This window comes from Pseudorca crassidens, chromosome 1, assembly GCF_039906515.1.
Source record: "Pseudorca crassidens isolate mPseCra1 chromosome 1, mPseCra1.hap1, whole genome shotgun sequence".
NCBI classification, from domain to species: domain Eukaryota; kingdom Metazoa; phylum Chordata; class Mammalia; order Artiodactyla; family Delphinidae; genus Pseudorca; species Pseudorca crassidens.
The window spans coordinates 190,554,748-190,570,798 of NC_090296.1; the positions used below are offsets into that span (position 1 = coordinate 190,554,748).

At 49.9% G+C, this 16,051-nt stretch overlaps 1 protein-coding gene across 8 annotated transcripts in view; it reads right to left on the reverse strand.

The window, feature by feature from the left end:
• The window catches only part of FRMD4A (FERM domain containing 4A), a 646,084-nt gene that overhangs the window by 75,415 nt on the left and 554,618 nt on the right, over window positions 1-16,051 (reverse strand). For all 8 annotated transcript variants that reach the window (XM_067703847.1, XM_067703859.1, XM_067703855.1 and 5 more), the window contains 2 exons: window positions 8,793-8,869; window positions 3,607-3,745 (listed from right to left, as the gene is read on the reverse strand). In XM_067703847.1, the coding sequence (XP_067559948.1) occupies window positions 3,607-3,745; window positions 8,793-8,869 (216 nt within the window). The remainder of the gene's footprint in view (window positions 1-3,606; window positions 3,746-8,792; window positions 8,870-16,051) is intronic.

Consider the following 16,051-nt stretch of genomic DNA (forward strand, 5'->3'; position numbering starts at 1 on the left):
TTTTCCTCCGAACTCTGCAAGATATTCCTTGGCTCTGGGGTACATACGTTGGCAGGATCTAGCTGACAACATTTCTGATCTTTGGGGTCAGCGGATATAATTTACCAAATGTGACTGATGCCAGCACAGCCTCTCATTCTGAATGAGCTGCCAGAAAGGGACCAATACAGCCTCTTTCTGCCCTGTCTTTGGTGATGGAGGGTGGGAGGGCAGGCGGGCGTGTGTGTGTGAGAGAGCGAGAGAGAGAGCGAGAGAGACAGAGAGAGAGAGAGAGAGAGAGACAGAGAGACAGAGAGACAGAGAGACAGAGAGACAGAGAGACAGGTTTTCTAAGTGATTTACACTAGGACCCTGAAAGAAGAAAATGCCCAAGCGCCAGGGGAAGAGCACTAGGCTTCTCAGCTACCCACCCCCGCTGGCTCCAACCACTAGATTGCGCTTGTTTCTGGGGTTCATGAGCACCCCTCGGGAGGCCTGGGCTTTGCTGAAGCACTTCAGAGAAAGGAATGGTTGACACGGCCTGATACAGTAGAGTGTGAAGCAATGGCCAGTATGCCAGCCAACACGGGCTGTTCAGAAATATTTGGAAACACTCCATTCCAGGCCTGCCAGCCATCACTCACCCTGAACCATCCTGCCCACTGGAGATGGGTCACATCACTGTTGTCTGAAGAACATTCCAGAAATGAAAGGTGTTGTAACACTACTCCTAAGGTGAATTTTATCATCTCTGATTTAATTGGGGGGAACTTTTAGAGAATTTAAACTTTACACACAGGTGTCGGCCAGGGAACGGTATGTTGCATTAGTAATGATAATAGTGAGAGATAGCACACATCTCCTAAAGCAACTTCACCAACACTGTGTCACTGGACTGATCAGTGATTCTGGTCAGGAATTTCCTTTGCTGTGCTCTAACTGTGCAAAGCAAACAGGAGCGAGGAAAGACTTGCCCGGGGTCACAGAACCAGAAGGCAGAGTCCTTGGACCTCCCCATGGGGGAACCCGTTCCTCACCAGTCACCGCAGGCTGAGCAACTGATTCCAATAAGAAATACATGGGCGGGATTCCCTGGTGGCGCAGTGGTTGGGAATCTGCCTGCTAATGCAGGGGACACGGGTTCGAGCCCCGGTCTGGGAGGATCCCACATGCCGCGGAGCAACTAGGCCCGTGAGCCACAACTACTGAGCCTGTGCGTCCGGAGCCTGTGCTCCGCAACAAGACGGGCCGCGATAGTCAGAGGCCCGTGCACCACGATGAAGAGTGGCCCCCGCTTGCCAAAACTAGAGAAAGCCCTCGCACAGAAACGAAGACCCAACACAGCAAAAATAAATAAAAATAAATTACCAAACTCCTACCCCCAACATCTTCTTAAAAAAAAAGAAAAGAAATACATGGGCTCCGGGCACTGTGAGTATCCAGAGCTTATCTGGGGCAAATTCTCCTGCTCCTGGGGGTAGGTGCATGTCCTTCAGTCCCCCAGGGGTGGCTGAGCTGAAAGCTCCCTATTGCTGCGAGCATTTGGTCTGGTCTCTTGAGAGATACTTCTTGTTAATAAGTGATCTATGACAGTTACTTTTTGAGGTTTCCTCGTTACATCCATGGGTTGACCTGTAAGCCTGCTGAATAAGGCTTCTCCAGCTGCACAGGAAGACCATCTCTGAGAACAGGGCTGCGGAGCCCTAAGGATGGGCCTCCTGCCTCACCCCACAGATCCTCTAATGTGAAAAGCCAGCAGAGGGAGGAAGAGTTCTAACAGCTAACATACCACCCTTAGGCTGAGACAGGCTTTTTCTCTTCCCCGTTCAAAATCAGTGTGTGTAGTGTCTGCCCGCAAGAGGAATTGGCAGTGGGGTTCAGGAGGGCTGTCAGACTCTCTACCCCTCGTCACGCACTGCCAAACAACACGGAGGACAGAATCAATGGTCTCAGGTTTTGACCTCCAACTCCTGCCACTGGAGGGCAAAACACTGACACCCACCCACTGTCTCAATCTAAAGCATGAGTCAAAAGGTTCTGGCCTCGTTTCTTTGGATCGAATCGGGCCTCAGGTTCCTGTGCCAATGCCCACCATCACCAGGAGTGATGCAGAATACTCTCATTATTCCTGGCAACAAAAATATTCCACCCTGTGCCCATCCACCCCCCGAAAATGACCAAACGGGGGGAGGAAGAAGACTTAGGAGAAAAGAAAATGTGTTATGAAGGAGAACGTGACTCCTACGTGGGAAAGGCTGTGACTGAAACTGAATCATGACTTGAGGGATCGTTTGATTCCTGTCCTATTTTCTTACTATCTTTCTCTTACCTCCCGCTCAATCCCAACTCTCTCCTCCCAATCCTCCCCCCAAGCCAGGGAAGGAGCAACTCCACTCAGAAGGAATATAAGGCAAAACAGGAAGCCACAGGATCCAAAAGGGCACCAATCCAATAAGTCTTGGGCCCAGAAAGCCCAGGGTCCTGCCACTTCCTCCTCTCTCTAGGACGCACGGGATGGGATAAAACCTCCCCCAGGTGGTGGTCCTGACTAGACCGGGGGCCAAGGTCGATCTCCCTCTGAAGTTCTGTATTCCACTCCCCACCTGTCCCAAGCCAGCAGGAGCCTGAGAAAGATGCAGAGCCCATCTTGATACGGCTCTTCACCTGAGGGGTAATGAATGGGCGTGGCTTGTGCGGGGAAGGCAAGGGAAGCACGGCAGACAAGGCTGGAGGAACAGGGGGCAGAGGGTTGATATGAGCTGTGTGCGAACCAAGGAGACGTCATTTTCCCCACCACCACCACGCCCCGTGTGTGTGTCTGAACTGGGGCTGGGTCAAACCTCCCTTGGAGGATGACTGTTTACTATGGCCTGAGGCTCCAGGTCTACCTTAGGGAAACAGACTTGTTGCCTTTTTTTTTTTTTATTATGTTTCCGGTTTTGCAATTAAGAAATGGAGTTGGCAGTTGGAAAAGCCTGGAGGGTTTTCACAGCAATTATCCTCAACCGGTAGGTGGTGTCTATTAGTTGCAAATGGTTCCTTTTTTTTTTTTTTTCCTCAAAAGGAAAACAGGGTTTCCCTGGTGGCGCAGTGGTTGAGAGCCCCGGTCTGGGAGGATCCCACATGCCGCAGAGCGGCTGGGCCCATGAGCCATGGCCGCTGAGCCTGCGCGTCCGGAGCCTGTGCTCCGCAACGGGAGAGGCCACAGCACTGAGAGGCCTGCATACCACAAAAAACCCCCAAAAAAACCCAATATGCCACTTTTTACACACCCAGAAGGACTGCTTACTTCCAGGAGAGATTCCTGAGGTTCAAAAGCACGGGGGAATTCCTCAAGAGGGCCCTATTTGGCTGCAGCAAATGGTCTGAGTGGCTCTGACCGTGGTTGACCAAGTTGCCAAGGACACGTTGTTCTCTTCAAGAGCTGATCTCAGGAGCTGCCTCCTATAGTCCTAAAAGGCCAGTCTCACCTGTGCACATCTCAGAGCAAGGGATGCAGGGCCTCTCCAGCCATCCAACTCCTAATCCCCCAGCTACGAGATCCAGACAACGGCCCTCGTCTGCTCACAGCTCAGTGAAAGGTCTGGTCTTGTCATAGGCCCTCCCAGTCCCAGGAAAGGGACTTACCTTACTCTGCTTTCTGTCCAGATAGAACTGGTGTTGGCTAATGGCCATAGCCCAGATGGACTTGATCAGTGCCGGACACGCGTACCACGTGTGCACTGCGATGCCGCTGTGTCCAAACGTCCTCCTTGTCACTGAAGCCCTGGGAGAGCAAGAATCAGAAGGGTCAGACACGTTTACAACGAGGGCCTAGGATACTCAGTCAACAGCTTTTACCGAGAACCCACTGGGTCCTAAGAGCTCCGGCATAAAGGTGACAGATGAGCACGCGTGCACGCACACACGAAACTGGCTGGCAAAGGCCATCTTTTCATTTTATTCTCTAAATAAACGTTGATTCTATCTAAGGTACAGAACGTGATGATCTGACGTACTGATACACATACACAGTGAAGTGATCACGGCAGTCAAACTAAAGAACATTTCCTCTCCTCACATAGGTACCATCGTGTGTGCATGTGTGTGTGTGTGTGTGTGTGTGTGTGTGTGTGATGCAAGCACCTGAAATCCACTCTTAGCCGATTTCCAGTATATAATACAGTGTTATTCACGACAGTCACCAGGCTGTACATTACATCTCTAGGCTTATTCATCCTATAGAACTACCACTTTGTATACCCTTCGACAAGCACCTCTCTCCATTTCCCCTACTTCCGCGTCCCTGGGAACGACTGTTCTACTCTCTGCCTCCGTGACTCTTTTAGATTCCACCTATAAGTAAGATCATGCAGTTCTTGTCTTTCTGTGTCTGCTTTATCTCACTTCATAATACCCTCCAGGTCCATCCATGTCGTCGTAAACGGCAGGATGTTTTTTTTTTTAAGGTTGAATGATATTCCGTTGTGAATATACACCACAATTTCTTTATGTGTTCATCCATCAGTGGACACTTAGGTTGTTTCCATATCTTGGCTACCGTGAACCATGCTAATCTTTTAATTTACTGGCTCCTTAGGGTTCAGAATTTGGCCAAGCCTCTGCCTTGTCTGGAATAAGACAGGTCATTCTAGGTCACAGGATGGTCTTTTCTGATCTTCAGCTCCTGGCACTGGGCCAAGACAAACTTCAGAGACAGGAAGAGCCTTTGACAATGTCCTTTATTAACCAGGCAAAGCTGCCTACGGTGAAGGACGAGTAAATTCTCTTCTAATTGCCACAGCATCTAAGGCAATCAGAACGGCTTACATTACTCGCACGCAATCTTCCTGGCAAGTTGGTTATCAATTTCAAATATATTCAGAGGGCGGGTGGGGTATAAAGAATCAGGAGAGGAGAGGCAGAAAGAAATGAGCCCGGCCAATGCCGACCCACTACCCACGTCCACATACACATCTGCAGGAGATGTGGAGGACGTATGCACAGAGCAGAGAGGCAGTCGGACTTTAAACCGAAGGTGGGAAAGAATGGTCCCAACATAATTCATCACATTAATGGAATCAAGGGGAAAAAGAGTTATATGATTATGTTCTCAGTGAAGTATACTTTATAGGATGGGTACATGACTTTGCAAGTGAAATCTGAGAATGTGTTGCCATACATGTGTGTGCATGTGCGTGTGTGTGCGTGTGTAGGGCAAGGCGATGGGACAGTGGGGTGAGGTTGGGGGTATCTTATGTGCACATCAGAAGAACAATGTGTGTTCAAGATTGAGCTATCTCATTTAGATGAACCTTGGGGTAGTCAGGACTTGTGAATAATCATATTATTTTCATGGCAAGTTTTCCCTTGAAGGAGATTAGAAGCTGCTCCGATCACCTTCCCCCGGGGGCTCAAGATTTAACAGTAGGTGTTCTCCAGATCCACTTCTAAGGAGGAATTCAAATCTGGTGGTTAGTTAATACTACTGATTCTAAGCAGAGTGTTCTTCTTCCCTTTGGTTATAACTAAAGTTAAGAGAAAATGCCAGCTCGCAAAGGAACACACAATTGAAAATAATGGAAAAGGAGCCGGCAAGAGAGTAAGAAGGAAACCCCCATGGTCTCTGCACGCGTAAAAAGAAACTCATCTGAATACTCACTCTGGCCTCCATGGCAATGGCTGATCCTGGGAGTAAACTCATTTTTTTTTCTCCCAGAAAAGGTGAATTGGAAAGGAAAAGTAACTTGAAATGTATTTCAGGGGCGGTAGTGAGAGCAGTGCCAGGCTAGGGGTATTTTTCAGGTAAGGTGGGGGAGGGGAGGGAAGAGGCTGGCTGGTCTGGGAGTTCCCAGGAGCACCTAAATCAGATGGTCTCAGAGTGTTTCTCCTGCCCGATTATGAATCTCTCTCTTCTCTACACTGTTTGCTTCAGGCTCTTCCCACCCCACCGACTCCTGCTGCTTCGCCAAGCCCAGAGAACCGCAGAAACAACGCTGGGTATCCATTAGGACACCGGTCCAGGAGAGCAAATCTGGAAGCATCTTCTGGGACAGCCGAGCCATGCCCTGTCCTCGCCGTGTCCCAGGACGTCCATCTTCAGGACACGATTCTGCACCACACTTGCCATCCTGTAACTTTGCTCCTGGCTTCCTTCCTGGTTTGGGGGAGGGGATGACCCCTGAACCATCCCAACACAGTACAGTTGATTAGATGACTCTTCTGTGTTCAAATAAACAAGGCAACAGCAGCAGGACGACATGTTTAACTGGAGCAGGGCCAGGAGGCCGTAGAGGAGTGCTTACTGCAGCGCCAGGCGGGGCTCCAACCCCCCAGGAGACACGGGCTTGGCCACTAAACTAAGTAGCTAACCTGGAACAATCCCCTCTGCCTGCCCTGTTGAGCATTTGGAAAAGGTGCCTTTAAAGGCATTGTCATCCTGGGTCTCCACCGCTGCCATCAAGGAAGCCACGTCTCTGGCCTCTCCTCGTCTCCCCTTTCCTCTCCCTGCGTGTCTCTAGGCTGACGGAGGACTGCTTTCCGAGGGGACGTGCTCACGTTCTGTGCTCAGACAGCCTCTGGCGCCTGCACTTCTCTCTTAGGCCCACCTGCCCGACCTCTGTATCCCCTGAGGGCCCACCTTGAGCTTTACATCCTTAGCTAAGATTTCTCCTTCTCAAGAAGCCTCCCCAGACCAGCACTTACAGGCTGTGCTATCTGGTGCTTGGTACCCACTGTCTGTGTACAGCATGGCGGTAAGTCACATAAGCTCTGGAGCCAGACTCCCTGGGCTCATATCCTGTCTTTACCCCTTAACTAGCTTTTTGTAACCTGCAGCCGGTTACTCTGCTTCTTCTGTGCCTGTTTCCCCAGTAGAACAGGAATACTAGTACCTATTTTCTGGGGTTATAGCGAGGACCCAATGAGATAACTGTCCAAGTGTTTAGAACAGGGACTGTGCACAGTAAACAATAAACATCAAGTTCCTTCTTCTGTCTCTCCAATTGTGCTGTAAGTTCTTTCAGGGCTTCCTTCTATACCCCAGGACACGTAACTGTGCCTGGACATAGGAGCTACTCAGCAAATGTGAGACTGACCACTTTCATTTAATAGGCTAAAAGCCCACATGATAGTAACATGAGGTTTGGACTCCTTCCAATATCCCTGGGTCTTGGGAAAGGGAAGGGAATTTAGAATTACATCACGAATAGGACAATAGACCCCGACACAGAAAGAACACGACGAGTACACACACACACACCCGCCGCCCACTCACTCAAGGATGCGTCCAAGGTACCTCTGCATTAGCAGAATTCCCAACAGAGCACAGGCCCGGAGAGTCTGTCTCCAGTCCTACGCTCAGCCCCTTAGACCATCCAATCTCCAGTCTTTATTTTGTCAATCATCTGCTTTCTGCATCTGACCCATTGTGGCAACATTCATTCTGGGACATTACTTTCAGCATCTCTTGCCCCCCTGCCTGGCCTGAATCAATGCATTCCTGCTCTGCAGAGACAGGGTCTCTGGATCCTGAGCCCCTTCATCACAGGACCCTGAAAAACGCTGCACAGGCTGTTATACTGCCAACGCTCTCTATCATCACCTGACGAGACACGAGTCTCTAAGACGTTCTCCGCCTGCCTGCTGCACGGTAACCATGGGGTGTCGGGGGGAGTTCTCACCCTACACGGGAGTTCTGTTTCAAGCAGATTACGTGGCCAGGCAAACGGCACAGCAGTCCTCCTGGGTTATCACTGACCGCAGGAACGGACATCACCGCACAAGCCTCACCCTCTGATGGGGCAAAATCTTATTCTCACGCTGAGAGCTTTCTGGGAGGCACCTCAGCTTGTCTGAGCGCCCAGAAGCCATGTGTGTGAGGAACTGATGCCAAAACCCCTCTTTCCCGAACCAGGGCTGGGGTATGGACAGCACCCAACATCCACATCTACTCCTCCACAGGGCCTGATCTTTTCACTGTCTTCCCAGGGCTACCTTCTTGTTCTAAGTCTGCTTTTGGACCTATTGAAAGCGATTTATTCTCGAGCATTAGGTCTGTTTTTAGGGAATTTTGCTGCCGCTTCTGGGCTGCCTGTAACTCTAGGACTAGCAGACAAAGGGAGGAAAAGCCACGGTACATGCTGCCCCGAGAACCTTCCACGCAGGGCTTGCTGCATTCCAAAATGGGACCCTATTGTTTGGCGTTGGACTTGGAGAGCATTGACTTTGACATGAGCGCTCCCTGGGATACAATGTGAGGTGGAGAGAAAAAGCCTTGTATTTCTTTCACATCTACCCACCACGGCGAACACCCTAAAATTACAGCTCATGGAATGAAACAACTTAGCACAACTCTTTCAGCTGTAGGTTCCTTCTGTGCTCACTCTTCAACCTGAAACGTTCTCAGAAGCTCTGACAAGCCATCCTTCAGGCTCTTCTCTGGCAAAAACTTTCTAGAAGGACTCAGACCACGGCTCACTTTAATTTGGGGATGGTTCTGAAGTGCTACAAATCTTTCCTAAAATGCCCTGGCTTGTAAGACAATTCCACACGTCCGAGCAAGTAATACGTGTAGCCAGATGAGATGACCGTGGAACTGCTAATTTCACACACACGCGCGCGCACACACACACACACACACAAACCCACTGTATTTCCCAACACATAGAACCAAACAAAGCTCTACTGTCTTATTTGAACTCTATTCTCCCAATCAACCGCCCTCTTCCTCCCCCCGCAAATGAACATGAACAGTGACAGCACAGAAACAGTAATGTAAGTAACATGCCGGCGAGGCCACACGCTCCCAGAAGAAAAGGGCTTGTCTAGCTTACCTGCGTGGGTCATGAACTTCCACAGAAAACTTCTTCTCTCTGAAATACAGGTTTTCCAACTGCCTCCATTGGAATATCTGGACAGAAAACAATGCAGTTCAAGTTCAGGAGTGGGCGGGTCACGGCTGTAGTCCTCCGTCTGCCGCTGAGCTTACAGCTCGCAGTTTCCTTATCAAAGCTCAAACAGTACAGTTGTTTGCACCTCCCGTGCCTCTTGCTCGACACACACACACACACACATACACACACGCACACGCTGCTCTTCAGTTCAAAACCCCAGCAATGTGGCCGTGGATTTTCCTGCAGGCTTCTCAACGGGAACAAAACAAGTTCTTTTCAAGTGGTTCCCCGGCTCTGCTTGGCCTTTGTTGAATTCTCCAAGACAGTTCCCAGCTCTGCAGACTTTTCCCTCCAAGGAGAGGGGGAGGTGGGGGGAGAGGAGGGCGGGCTGACACAGGGAGGGAGCAGTAGCCATCTGCCTGCGGTGCTGAACCGAGCTTCCTGCCTCCAGTGCCGAACTGGGAAGGCGGTCACATTCCCAGCCTCCCCTCGGGACTCTACTTCCTGCCCATGAATGTGTAAGAGCCCAACTCGCCCTGGTGATCTGGGGCGGCTGGGGAAGCTTCCCCGAGAAGGGTGGGGGGCGGCTAGCACTCTATTTGGGGGCAGGCAACTCAAGATGATAATGTGAGCCCGTCAAGCCCGGCTTCTTTCTGCAGCACAAAGAATGCCAGGAGTCCTGGGGCCGGTAGGACGCGCTGCACCCCGGAGCTCGCTGCGCTCAGGGAGGCAGAGAGTGAAATGAAGGCAGTTCTGAACAGTGGGAGCTAAACAGAGTTCCTGGCACTGCCTGATGGGCCCCTCTGGCCCTGGTGGACATTCCTCCTGGGACGAGGGAGCCTGTTAACTAAGAGGTTTGGGAGTAATCAAGGCTGCAGCATTACTCTGGAAGGGGGTCCTTTCATTGGATGAAAAAGGAAGTTATTTAAACTCTCCGAGAAATGTCAGAAGAGGTTCAAGTTATGCCCGTAACATTCATATTTATATTTGATGCGTACTGTAGCCCCTTCTGTAGACTGAGAATTTGAGTTTATTGAGCCCAAAGAAGGGTCAGAGTTTCATCCTGGGAGAGGCTGATTCCTCCCCTGATCCCCCCTTTCTTCACCCACTCAATTAAGGCAAACGCTTTTTAGGGTCTCATCCTAGACCCGGCATCCTCTCAGCTGGGGCCCCTGACTCTCTCTGATCTGCTCACATTTTCTCCTTCAAGACGACAATTTCTGTGTCCCATCCACCCGGCCCTGCTCTACCCAGGACACGGCTCCTCGGGGCTTGGCCAGAGGACTTCACCCCTTTGTCGAACTGGGCTGGAATAAAAACTGTTTCTAGAATGGCTGCATGCTTCTCACAACCTGCTCTGCAGAATCTTACAATTATTTTGTCTGACTAATAGGGAGGAGGACATGGTTTTTTTCTGATTCCAGAGCTACCTTTTTTGTTCCCAGCTCAGAGTACATTTTGATCTGAAGTCCAAGGAAAACTGTACTTCTTTTTCTCCTTTCAGGTCAGTTCCAAGGAAAGCAAGTCCTACATGAGCTCAGATAGCCTTGTGTCAGATCACAGATGAAATGCCACCTGTGTAGTCGGTTACTTGAGTCCCAGGTCTGAGTCTTATGCCCTTATCTGATGCTCTGCTCTGCTAAATCCCTCAGTGAAATGTGAAAATTTCCTCTCTGACCCCCCTATTGTTAGATATATACAGATGGTTCACCTGAACTTAGCTACAGACACAAAAGCACTGGAACTCACAGCTCCTTAACTTATAACCTGGAAGTAGTACACAGAACAACGTGGCCAGACACATGCTCTGGACTCTGCATCCATTTGAATCCTGACTCCCCTATATCCAAACTGTGTGACCTTAGGCAAGTGACACCATTTCCTTTAGCCTCAGTTTTCCCATCCGTAAAATGGCAATAATGCTCCTCTAAGGTAGAGGCAACAGATCCTGGGCATGGTACCTGTACAAAGTAAATGCTCAGTGAACTCAGATCTCAGTGCAATTCCTAGTTGTTCTTACCTCTCCCAAATCCTGGCGAATAAAGGAGATTAACTCCAGAACAACTGAAGTAATTCTTAAGTTTTTTTTTTTGTTTTTTAAACTCAAGCCCTGTTGTCAGGGTTTAAGACAATAAAGGTTGATGATCTGTATCCTGGAAATCTTCAAGGAAGTGTACAGACTTAGTGCCCTGACCCCCACACTCCCTTTCCTCTGAAGAGAGGGGTGAGCGGTAGATGGCTCGTCCCTGAGCCAGACCCGCAGCCCCTGTGCTGCACCCACCTGCCCAGGTAAGGCAGAGACCTGGCCAGGACCCGCTTCACCGGTGTGTGAACTGAGGGGCCTGTGCTCAGTTTTAACGTTCTGCTGTCTCCATCTTGAAATTCTCAATAAGACTGATCAACGGGCCCTGCATTTTCATTCTGTCCCGGTCCTGCAGATTATGTCACTGGTCCTGATCGGTGCTAATGCCATGGGCACTGTCCTGGGCTGGGCAGCACTTGGGGGAAGGTGCATCTGATGGGCAGACCTCCACAAGCTTTCTCTTTGTGGTTGTGCTTGTGAGCACCTCTCTTGGGCCTTGGGTTGGAAGCCCCACCCCCCACCCCCCACCCCGGTGAAAAACCCCAAAGCCCAACACTCAGGGGGTTGGTTCCCTGGCAACTCCTCCCTCCCCGACTTTTTGCAAAACAGAATACACGCCGGGGGGCTTCCCCGGAAATGCTCCCCCATGCTGCTGGTGTGGAGAGCCTCAAGTCTGCCAAGGGCCGAAACAAACCCATGTGGTCTCTGCTGTGGCCCTTCCGCCTGCTGCCACCGCCCAGATCCCTGCTCTCGGCACTGAACCCTGACGGCCTGGCTCCTGGCATCTCCCCAGGAGGATGTACTGTCTGTAGACATTTCCAGCAGGGGGTAGAGCAGTGGCTTTGCCTCATGTTTGCTCTAGGCAGGGATCTTTTTTTTTTTTTTTTCCCCAAATGAAATATTGGGAAGGGAGGGAGGGAAGGAAGGCAGTTTTCCAGGACAGGAAGGTCCCAGGAACCCAAAAGGAGGTGCTCATGAGGGAACAATGGCCTTGTCCTTTGCCCCCCACTTAGGGGAGACAGGAGGTGCTGGGGAACAGGGGGAAGAAGGCAGCTGGATGCCCCCATGCACCAAGCTGGGCTGATGGTGGGCACAGGGACCCTACCTACCAAACTCTCCCCTCTGACGCTGACAAGCAGATATAGAGCAGACGCCTGACCGGACCTCCCTTTATGATCAGGGTACACTGGGCTCCGATGTGCTGCTCTGGGGATGGCCCCTGATCGTCTGTGTCACTTCGGGGGAGCCTCCCGGGCTCAGTACAGCCATCATAACCCGGCCACCAGCTAAAGACACCCCATAAAGACTCACCGGACACACAATGATGGTTACAACTGGGCTAGAGCCCTTAGGATTTTGCCTAATTTCTATGGCCAGTTCTGCCCAAGGAGGTACCTAAAAGCTTAAACACACGGTCTAGCAGTAATCAAAGGGCTTATTAATACCTATGAAAAAGGCCTTTCTCATGCACTTCATCTGGGCATCTTTAAAAAGCAGATGTCTCGGGCTTCCCTGGTGGCGCAGTGGTTGAGAGTCCGCCTGCCGATGCAGGGGACACAGGTTCGTGCCCCGGTCCGGGAGGATCCCACATGCCGCGGAGCGGCTGGGCCCGTGAGCCACGGCCACTGAGCCTGTGCGCCCGGAGCCTGTGCTCCGCAATGGGAGAGGCCACAGCAGTGAGAGGCCCGCGTACCGCAAAAAAAAAAAAAAAAAATGTCTCTTCTTTGATCTTTTAGTATCCTCCCCCAAGAAGACCAAGTGGGAAATTTTCTTTTTGGGGAAAACGACGCCCAGAGAAATTAGAGGAAAATGCCTAAGGCCACACAGCAAGTCAGTGAAGGAACCAGAAATAGGAATCAAGGGCACCTGGCCCATTACTCTAACCTCTAACTATGCTCCTTTCCCCATAGGTCCCCCAGTTAGTGGGAACAGCTCTTACTCACTAAAGGATGGTTAACTTTATGAGTGGAATGATTTTTACAAACAAGCAGCAATGTGACTCTAGGTAGGAAGTACAAAGCCACATCTTTTCTGTCCTACACACTGGATTTTCTTTCCTTTACAGGCTGTAACAGATAATACGTATCACTCCTTTCTTGTCTTAGAGACCTGGGTTCTTCTGGTTTTCCATACAGAGATGCCTCAGTACCCGTAGCTTTCCATCAGGGACTGACAAACAACAAGAATCATGATTAAGAACAGCCTTAATAACTTGGCCTTGCCTGGAAAACAGAAACAGAGAGAAACCATCCAGAAGCGTTTTCGAGAGCGCGCCTGTCGCCACGGTTGGGACCATGGCTGGTCCTGGACGTGGATTCGTGGCTTCTGACCCAGATGTGTGATTCCCAAGCGATCACAGGCCCTCCACTTCCCCTTTCCGGGCCCTGATGTCATAACGTATAAAAGACGAGATGGGAGATATTTATCCATGGAAAGCAGACAAGACTGGCTAATAAATAGAGCCTTTGAGCCCTGAGTGCAGCAGGACGCACTAAAAACACTTAATGAGCAGGGCCAGGTTACTGGATCCTATTAGCTGGTCTGCCAGATTCCCACATCCTGTGTACACTGAAGGTCAGGGCCAAGGAGGACTCATGTCCTGTTCTTTCTGAGCGGGTGAGGGCACAGCGGGGACAGGCAGAGGGGCCTTGGATCCCTGACACTTCCTCCACAGCCAGTGTTTACTGGGCGCTAGCACAGCACGTGGGGCAACGGGTGAGCTCTCGGAGCGAGGCGGAAATAAAGGCTTGAGAGGAAGCCCGCTCTAGTGGCTCTGATTCTTGACCAGGACTTGGGGGAGCCTCGTCTTCCTCCTGTCTCTGAGGCTGAGTCACCAAGCCTCTTAATGACCCCTCTCTGAGTAACTTCCTGCTGCTTCTAGAGGGACCATTATACTGAATCCTGGCGGCCATCTGGCCAGTCCCCACCTCCCACAGGTAAAGCAAGCCCGGGGTGGGGGGCGGAGGTTAAATAAGTAGCTGGTGCCGGGCCCCCTCTTGGGACTTCTGTCCTGGGCTCTTTCTAACACACCAGGAGGACCCGACGATGAACAAGAACAGAGTTGTTTCGAGCCGATGTTTAAGGGATCACTTCTCCAAAGGCTCTTGGCTGTCTGCCTTCCAAACACTAGCAAGGAGTTCTCTTGTAAGAAGAATCGGACTCACAGCCAGGAATAACCTCCGAACTCAGGATGAAACACACCGACTAAAAAAACCCACTTCCTGATTTCATTTCTGCTCTGTTCACCCTCTGGAAGTAGGGCTGTCACTCACTCATCTCCAGGTGGATTTATGCAATTCGGCAAATAAAAATGAACTGCCACACATCGTGAGGGATACAGGACAAAAGGAATCACTCAACCCCAACAGGATGGACTTGAATTAAAATGGGAGCACAACACAGAAACCCCAAGCCTGCACGGTCAGAGAATTTTATCAGGTGTCCCCTGATGAGGCTTTACGGTCACGCAAGAACTAGTTCTAGGGAACAACAGAAGCGGCGCTGTTTTTAGTGGGTTAACAGCATATGTCAGAGGTTTTTATATCGGTTGCCTGGATATTCAATACATTTTACCTTATGCTCAAACAAGAGAGAAACAAGGCCCTGGGGGTTTAGGTAACAACCAATCCCCATTCCTCTTCCAAATATTCAAGTTGTGACGTCTACTTTGCATAAACCTATGCTAATAGGACAGAGGAAGGGCATGACGCCTCACATATGTTTATATGTGTAAGGCGCCTACAACCTAGTTGGGAGGATGCGACATACACAGAGCAGACTGTATCCATGATATAGGAACTAACTTCATGATGGAGTTTAAAACCATCTCTGGTTTCTGTATCAGGCTTTTAAAACTCCAGGGAGGCACCCCACCAGCTTATGAAGATAAGTCTCGTGCTTCTGTTTCAGAATCAATATTCATGACCATCGCTGAGAGTCTCCTGGGTTTCGGTTCATCGTTTTTGGGGATGAGAACCCTGACTTGGAAATCAGGAGGCCTCGGTGATAGTCCTGACTTTGTAAGTCGCTCTTTACCTTGGCTTCCTTTTCCGCAAAAGGAGGGGCATGTGTGTGGGCATTCCTGCATCCTAAGCATGGGTTGAAGGTCAGCATTGTAAATCCTTGGAATGCCACCCTGCTACTCTTTGGAATTTAAAAATAAAGTAGCTTGTGTTAAACATTTCCTACTTATCGGAGACAATACAGAATACCGTTGTCCCAGGGTATCCTCAGGAGCTTGGTTCCAGAACCTTCCTCGAATACTGAAATCTGAGGATGCACAAGTTCCTTATGTAAAACGGAGTGGTGTTTGCATATACCCCACACGCATCCCCCCGTACACTTTAAATCATCCCTAGGTCACTTACAACACCAAACGCAATGTAAATGCTATGTAAACAGTTGCTGGCACGCAGCAAATTCAAGTTTTGCGTTTTGGAACTTTCTGGAATTTAAAAATTATTTCTGAATATTTTCGATTTGCAGTTGGTTGAATCCACAGATGTGGAACCCGCAGATAAAGGAGCAGACTGTTCTCCTGACTAAAAGCATGGTTTTCCAAGTCACATGGTCTACCGCTTACTGGCTGTGTATCCTTGGCAATGAAATTTCTCTGTGTCTTTCTTTTCTCGTCTTCGCAATACAACTCCAAACAACACCAGTTTTACTTTCACAGGGCTGCTGTATTGATGAACTCATACATACGAAGTGCTTCAAGTGGAGCCCAGTATGTAGTTAGCACTCAAGTCAGCCATCATTCACATGCTACTCTACACGTAAAAGAGTTCGGATTCCTTTGAACACGTAGCCCGAAGTACAGGTTTGTGCATTTTTTTTTTTTTTTAAAGATGGCTAATATGGTTCCATGGGCATTTTAAAAAATGGTTTTTGTTCCTTGGGTTTTTCACGATGCAAGTGTAAGCCTAACCCAGCTTCTTCATCCACTGGAGTTGGTGTTTGACGTATTCTCTTCGGATTCTTTGCTTCCAATCCTTATCCGGTCAATTCCTGGGTCCACCACACCTTTGACCAGAGTCAGTTTGGACCACTTTCCTGCTATGACGTTTTTTGGCCACTCGCCTTGTGGGAACTTAGTGCCCTGACAAGGGATCAAACC